This window comes from Brachyistius frenatus, unplaced genomic scaffold (genome assembly GCF_029030835.1).
Source record: "Brachyistius frenatus isolate BFR_SWC_R1_liver_20210118 unplaced genomic scaffold, ASM2903083v1 Contig_629, whole genome shotgun sequence".
Lineage (NCBI taxonomy): Eukaryota > Metazoa > Chordata > Actinopteri > Embiotocidae > Brachyistius > Brachyistius frenatus.
This window is the reverse complement of record NW_027211228.1, coordinates 704-8,232: the sequence shown is the minus strand read 5'-3', so window position 1 is coordinate 8,232 and position 7,529 is coordinate 704. Positions and strand designations below refer to the sequence as shown.

Below are 7,529 nucleotides of genomic sequence, written 5' to 3'. Positions count from 1 at the left end.
AATATTGGTTTCCAGCCTTGTCCCTTGTGTTCAGAGATTTCTCCAGATTCTCTGAATCTTTTAATGATATTATGAACCGTAGACGATGAAATCCACTAATTCTTTGTAGTTTTACGTTGAGGAACATTATTCTTAGATTGTTGAACTATTTTCCAACACAGTCTTTCAGAGTGGTGAACCTCTCCCCATCTTCACTGGAGAGACTCTGACCTCTCTGAAATCATCTTTTATACCCAATCATGTTACTGATCTGTTGTCATGGTAACCTCATTAGTTTGTTTTTGTCTTTACACAACTTTTCCAGTCTTTTGTCACAACTTATTTGAGACGTGTTGCTGCCATCAAATTCAAAATGAGCAGATCTTTTTTTATAAAACATGAACGATTTTTCCGTTTTAACATTTGATATGTTGTTTTTGGTCTATTTTCAATTAAATATTAATTTACATGATTTGCAAATCATCACATTCTGTTTTTATTTCCATTTTACACAGCGTCACTACTCTTTTGGAAACAGGGTTGTACCTTCTCATCAGAAACTCCATAAAACAGTTATAAAGAAATCTTTCAGAAAACAACAGCAAAAATGGTCTTTGGGAAAAAGCAACAACCAAAAGTGCACAAAAAAAGGAAAACCTTCTAAATGCCGACGCTGCAGAATGACATTATGTTCTGATGTCGTGTGAATGAGTCGTACCTCTAATGCAGGGGTGTCAAACTCATTTTAGTTAAGGGGCCACATACTGCCCACTTTGATCTCAAGTGGGCCAGACCAGTAAAATCATAGAATAGAACGCAGACATAACGACAATATTTCTCTCTGTTTAAATCATTGAAGGTTTTTGGATGATAAATCCTATTTCAAGGTCTTTCTACAATAAACTAGAAACATAAAGACCAAAAACTCAGAATCAGTCCACTGTTTATCAGCCCCGGCTCTCCTCTGCAGATTCTCTAGCAGCGAGCTGCTGCTTCCGGAGCAGACGTCACATTTACGCTGTTTTTGAAGCAATTACTGGATGATTAAAAAAATTACAAAACGTTTGTACTCATAAACCTCCATATTCTCATAGAAATGCAATTTATGTCTTTCTGTAATTTTCACACTTAGCAAAGTCATCCGGCGGGCCGAGCTGGACCCCCCTGGCGGGCCGGATGCGGCCCACGGGCTGTATGTTTGACACCCCTGCACTAATGACTGCAGACACACGTCCTCATAGTGTCACATGGTTGGATGAGATGTCACAATGTTGTGTGACATCAATACAGCACTGACGAGCAGCTTCGTCCTGCTTTACCTGCAGAGACCTTTGATTTGAAGCTGAACTCTTCTGTTCCTCCGACTGCAGGTTTCAAAGGTCAAAATCAAAAACAACAATAAGAAAGAAATATTCAGCTCATGTTCAATCCTCCCGTGAGACAACTGACAGCGGCTCATTGCACAAACCCAAAAATCTCTGATGCTGTGAGTATAAACATCATAAAACCTCCATCACTGCCCCCCCCTCCCTCCTTCCCTCCCTCCCACACACACACACATCTTACCCACAATGCACCTGGGATAACATGTAAATCATTTGACCACTAGTGTACAGAAGGAATACTAAACCTTTGGAAAGTTTGTTCTGCAAAATACCAGAAAAGTTCAAAACTATCAAAGTCATGGCAACGACGACAAAAAAAACAAAAGACACATTAATTAACATAAAACATACACGGTATTGAGTGGAAATCCACACGAAGTGGAACCACCACGTCCACAAGCAAAAGCACTTTGGATGAGTTGAAAGGAAAGACGCAGCGTTAAGACGTGCGTCCGCTTTCTGTTTCTATCCTCTAAATCTGAACGTCCCACATGTTCGGGACCAACGTGACTCCGGTGGCTTCAGTTAAGACACTTCTCTGGTTTATTGGACACAACATGAGCTTGTAAACAAAGATAATAAAAAAAGGGCAACGCAGGCTAAATGCACCGGGTGGCGAAACCTTTAGTGGCTTCTAGTAAAACTGAAGGTTTGGTGTTTCATGCATCAGCAGGATCCAGTTAGAAACGCGGCGCCTTCGTCCCCACGTAGAGACGGACGATAGAAAAAATAAAATATCATGGCGACTACAGACGTAAGGAATATATTTGTATGTATTCAGGCATACGGGATGAAGATTATGAGCAGCCCGGTTCAAAGAGGGACTGAGGAGTTCTCTGAGGAAGTGAGATGCGGGAGCGGATCAGGAGGAGGGCGACAGGGCGAGCGGAGCCGCCGGGGAGGCGACGGTGGTCGCCAGGTTGTACGTAGAGTTGGGAGACGAGGACGTGGGCGATGCCAGAGGGCTGAAAATGGGCCGCGCCGAGATGCTGGGCGAAGGGGAGAGCTGGGCGGCCGCGGCCGGCGTCGGGGAGTCCGAGCTCACCTCGTCTCCTTCCTCCGAGTCCCACACTTCGCTCTGCAAGTAGTCCGCGAATAAGGCCTTGGCCCGCTGCAGCACGCGGCTCAGGTTGTGGCGTCGCACCAGGCGGTCGAAGTGCATGGCCAGCTCGTTGTAGTCCAGGCTGTTCTTGATGATGTGGTCTCGATGCTCCAGCAGGATGGACAGGCACAGGAACAGCATGAAGGGGTTGCCCTTGCCGAACTCCTGAGGCGGCGGCAGCGAGCACAGTTTGATGCTGGTGGTCTCGGCTTTGAGCGAGCCGGGCGTGTTGGCGGCGGTGCCGGGGAGTCTGGCGCCGGGCGAGGGCAGCGGGTTGGAGGACGACCTGCTGCCGGACAGAGACAGGCCTCTACCGAAGGACAGGATGGGCGAGGACAGCAGCGATCTGCTCTGAGCGTGAGACGGGGAGGCGACGGACGTCTTCACCGTGGGAGTCGTGGGCGAGTTGACGCCTGAACTCCGGAGCACCTGGGCAGAAGACGCCAACACTTTCTGGACAGTTCTGGGAAAGGTGTCGCTCCCGTCGGTCCTGGCCGGAGACGTGGACTTGGGAGGCGAGTCGGGAGACGCACCCGGCCAGCTGGAGGGTGAAACCGAAGACGTGGGAGAGACGGAGGGGCCGGTTTTCCAGATGGGGAGGCCGGTGGGGAAGAGAGGCGGCGACGACATCGGACAGAAGCCGGTGTCCCAGTTTTTAATGAGCGGCGTCCTCTCTCCCGGGTCGTCCTCGCTGTCCACCGTGGACTGACGGCGCGGGACGCTCGGTGCTGGGTCCGAAGACGCCGAACCCCGAGGGCGCTCGGGGTCCTCGGCCTCGAAACTGTCTTCATTCCGGGCCGTGTAATACTTAAACTCCCCAAAACTGGTCTGCCTCTCGAAGGAAGGACACTGGAAGTCCTTCTTCTCCGGAGGAACGTCACATTCAGCCTCGCTTCCGTTTCTGCCGACGACACTTCTCACGTCCGCTTCCTCTCTCGACGGCCTCAGCATGTGCCGCCGGCGCTGCTTCTTCTTCTGCTCCTTGTCGTCTCCGAGGCCGTTCTCCACGGCGGCGTCCCTGCAGGACGCGGCGTCGTCCGCCTCCAGCGCCGGGCCCAGCAGCTCTACCTCGGTCTCGGGAGGATCCGGCGGCAGCGAGCTCCAGGTGACCTCCAGCATCCGCAGAGCGTCGTCGAACACGAACTCCCGCTTCAGCTCCAGCAGCAGCCAGCGGTAGCAGAAAAAGAGGTCGTCGGCGCCACGCGACACCAGGTAGGAGTAGAACTCGGGGTCCGAGTACTGCAGCAGCAGCTTCAGGTGCTGGAACTTGATGGACATGAGCTGCCCGTCCGGACGGAAGTTCCCCTCCAAGCGCTTCATGATGCCACAGAAGCAGATGAAGGCGTGAGCCTCGTTGTCCATCACGGCCAGTATCGGGGAGGCGATGTCACTCATGCCCTGACAGTACGAGATCTGGGAAAACAAGAGTTAGAGAGGTCATCGGGTCAAAGACGGGCTTTTAGGAACAAAATCAGATGGACCATTTCAGGAAAACAGAAAGAAAGAATGTATTTTAGTTCCAGGAGCCTCATTTATCATCTGGAAGCTCTTTTTTTTTTATGAGGAGAGAGAATCTAAATGATCAACTGATGATCTTCTGCTTGGGTTTGAGAAGATGTGCACACAGAACCAGTCCTGACCAGGTGGACCGAAGAACCTTACTGTTACTCAGGTGTGATTACGGGCCAACTGATACACAAACATCTTCTGTCAACCAGAAAATAATATACACATTATTACTGTTGCTGGATATTTCATTCAGAGAAAACCATTTAATTAAAGCTTTGTTTCCATCTTGTTCTCTGCTGCACCACTCATCCTGCAGCAGAGGATCTGATGACTGTCATCAATCTTCACATGATTTTCAATTATATTAATCAGCATATTTCACTTCTCTTTTATTTCCCCTATTTTTACTGGCGGCTAGTTGTATGTTGTGGTCATACATGTAACAGCTGTCAGCTAGCTGTCATCAAACAACATGGAGAAGAACACGGAAAACACCCGATTAATAATCAAATCATTGAGAGCGAATTTACCTTCACTAATAATAAACAAACTCTGATGAATGAGTATATATATATATATATCTCAACTGGATGGATGGAGCTCTCTGTATCATCAAGGCGAGCAGCTATTCCATAATTCCATTTATATCTTCTGCTGCCATTTTCAGGTTTAAACTAGAGGCTATTGATATCAATATAACGTTCCACAGAAAACTGCCGAGATTTTAATTTAAGTACAACAGATTTAAGTGTCGAAGGTTGAACCTGCACTAATTATGGTTCAGAGATGGGTTTTAAAGTCAGACTGCTGTCAGATAATGTTCTCTGTGGCTTGTAAACATGGAGTAAAGTGGTGCCAATGCAGAGGAGTGAATTGTTGGAACCATCAGAAGTCTCATAAATTAACAATTAGCAGGTCTTGTTTGCGATGCAGCAGAAACTACAACTGGTTACTGTGATGGGGGAAGAAGGTCCATTCTACAAATTATACATTTAAAAATGTTTATCATCAGCGAACACCGGATATGTTCAGTAAGTCTCAACCAAACATCATCCATCAGTGATGTCATCATCCATCAGTGATGTCATCAACCATCAGTGATGTCATCAACCATCAGTGATGTCATCGTTGGTTTGTGAACGTTATGAATCCTCCAGTTCAGATTCTGTCCGTCACCATCTTTGCTAGTTCGGAGCGGTTTGGAGCAGGAAGTGACCATATTTGGACGAGATGGGGGAGGAGCCAGAGGTGGATCTGACCGATCTGATCGGAAACCTGACGATACTACGTCCCGCCCACCGATAGCTGTAACCTGACTGCACCACAGGCCTGTCAATCAAACAGACACGCCCCCAAAAACAGGTCTTCTTGAATCTTCTTTTCTAATGAATGAGGGATTATTTTCAGATGGACCTCCAGAAAACTAATAAGAAGGAGTGACTTTAGCTAACAACACCGAGATAACTGATGGACACATTTTATTCACTTTGGATTTGATGAGAGAAGTTGAATGGGAGTCTATGGAGCCGACCTTTGAACCCACCTGTGGATGTGTGATGGCAAACGTGGTGAGCAGGTCTGTGAGGGCGGTCAGATGTGGACTGTCCTCCGAGCCGGCGTAGTACTGGTGTGCCCGGTCCGTCCTCAGGACGTCTTTGAGGACGTTCCCCCGGATGAACTCCAGGTCCTCGTGGCTGACACGGGCCGTCCACTCGCTCTTCAGCTGGTCGTACTCCCTCGTCTTCCTCTTCATGTAGTCCATTCGCTCCTGTCCGCTCAGTCCGTCGGGGTAGACGTTGAGAAGGTATCGCCACACCACCTGACACATTGATGGACAGTCAGAAAATACAACATGGAACCTCTTAGTTTCTTTTCTTTTGCTCAAATAATACATCAAAAGTCAGAGTTAAGATTCAATATGAACTACAACTGAGCAGCTGCATCAGCATCACAGTTTACTACATTTGACCAACAACCACTTGTGTTCGTTGGATTGCAGAACATGAGTCTGGTACATGAAGTTCAGAGACTGTTCCTGTACGGCGTGAACAGGCGGCAGCACCGTGCACAGAGCAGCAGGAACCTTTGCACGAGGAAGTGTTCCGAGCTCCAACAGAGTTCAACACGTTACTTTGACAACCGGTACATGAACATGTGTGATGTCACCGTGGACCTAAAACTGGAGCAGAGAAACAGCAGATTTTGTCAAACAGAAAATCTTCAACACGCTGTTTTGTCATTTTGGAGCAGCCTGTTGCCATGGCGCCACAGTTCAGGTGGTTCACAGTGTATGTTCCCCTCAGAAGGTCCCAGTGGACCTCGGTGTTGACAGTCTGACTCTGGGGGACGAATTCACGGTGACACAAAGGAAACACATCTGGTCTTCTGACCTGATGCCTTCTTCGGTCTCAGACAGTGAAGCTCCGTAACTTCCCGACTGAGGTTGTATCTTCCTGCTGCTCCGTGCATGTCCCGCTACAGCACCTCGTTCACGTGCAACAGGACCAGCCTCAGAACCTTTTGATAGTGTAATGTTAATAGGAGCGGTACTGAACCTTGCGCAGCGACGGCTCCACACCACCATGGTAGATCCGCAGCCGGAGCTCCTCGGGCCGGGTCAGCTGGCCCTGCCCGTTCAGGTAACTGTGAAACTCAGCGTCACTTAGGGGGGGCTTGAAAGGCTTGATCTCCTCCCCGTAGGACCAGCTGAAGGCCTGCTGGACTTTGGACAGCGTCCGGCCCACCTGGAAGGAGGTGAAATGGACACATGAGCACCGACGGCACCACAGACGGGCTGAGAGGTGAAACAGAGGGAGGTGAGCTCACCTGGGACAGCAGCGACTGGGTAAAGGGAAGAGCTGCAGATGCCAGAGACCTCGTCCTGTCTGAGATCAGCTGCTCAGAGCCGATCACGTCTTTGGGGCTGATGATGTCCCAGTCCTCCATGACCGGGCCTGGAAACACAAGGCTCAACAATCACCTGGTTCTACTGCTTTTGAATCTTCCCTTTGGTTTTGATGTCCTTTCAGACTGTTTCAGACTGTTTCAAACTGTTTCAGTCTGTTTCAGACTGTTTCAGACTGTTTCAGACTGTTTCAGACAGTTTTCAGACTGTTTCAGACTGTTTCAGACTGTTTCAGACTGTTTCAGTTTCAGACTGTTTCAGACTGTTTTTCAGACTGTTTCAGACTGTTTCAAACTGTTTCAGTCTGTTTCAGACTGTTTTCAGACTGTTTCAGACTGTTTCAGACTGTTTCAGACTGTTTCTGTTTTCAGACTGTTTCAGTCTGTTTCAGACTGTTTCAGTCTGTTTCAGACTGTTTCAGACTGTTTCAGACTGTTTCAGACTGTTTCAGACTGTTTCAGACTGTTTTCAGACTGTTTCAGACTGTTTCAGACTGTTTCAGTCTGTTTCAGACTGTTTCTGTTTCAGACTGTTTCAGACTGTTTCAGACTGTTTCAGTCTGTTTCAGACTGTTTCAGACTGTTTCAGACTGTTTCAGACTGTTTCAGACTGTTTCAGACTGTTTCAGACTGTTTCAGACTGTTTCAGA

General features: G+C 48.3%; 1 protein-coding gene across 1 annotated transcript; it reads right to left on the bottom strand.

The window, feature by feature from the left end:
• Positions 1-1,531: 1,531 nt before the first annotated feature.
• Positions 1,532-6,993, bottom strand: tbc1d25 (TBC1 domain family, member 25). The gene is made up of 4 exons (XM_069688561.1): positions 6,802-6,993; positions 6,531-6,719; positions 5,519-5,794; positions 1,532-3,879 (listed from the first exon to the last, which is right to left on the bottom strand). The coding sequence occupies exons 1-4, from the start codon at positions 6,919-6,921 to the stop codon at positions 2,227-2,229; spliced, it is 2,238 nt and encodes a 745-aa protein (XP_069544662.1). The 5' UTR covers positions 6,922-6,993; the 3' UTR covers positions 1,532-2,226.
• Positions 6,994-7,529: the final 536 nt, after the last annotated feature.

Excerpts from the sequence above, each read along its gene's own strand:
- tbc1d25 (XM_069688561.1), bottom strand. The coding sequence starts at position 6,921 with ATGGAGGACTGGGACATCATCAGCCCCAAAGACGTGATCGGCTCTGAG. Across the intron at positions 6,720-6,801 it reads CCCAGTCGCTGCTGTCCCAG|GTGGGCCGGACGCTGTCCAA; the intron begins GTGAGCTCACCT and ends ACCTCCTTCCAG. Across the intron at positions 3,880-5,518 it reads TTGCCATCACACATCCACAG|ATCTCGTACTGTCAGGGCAT; the intron begins GTGGGTTCAAAG and ends TTGTTTTCCCAG.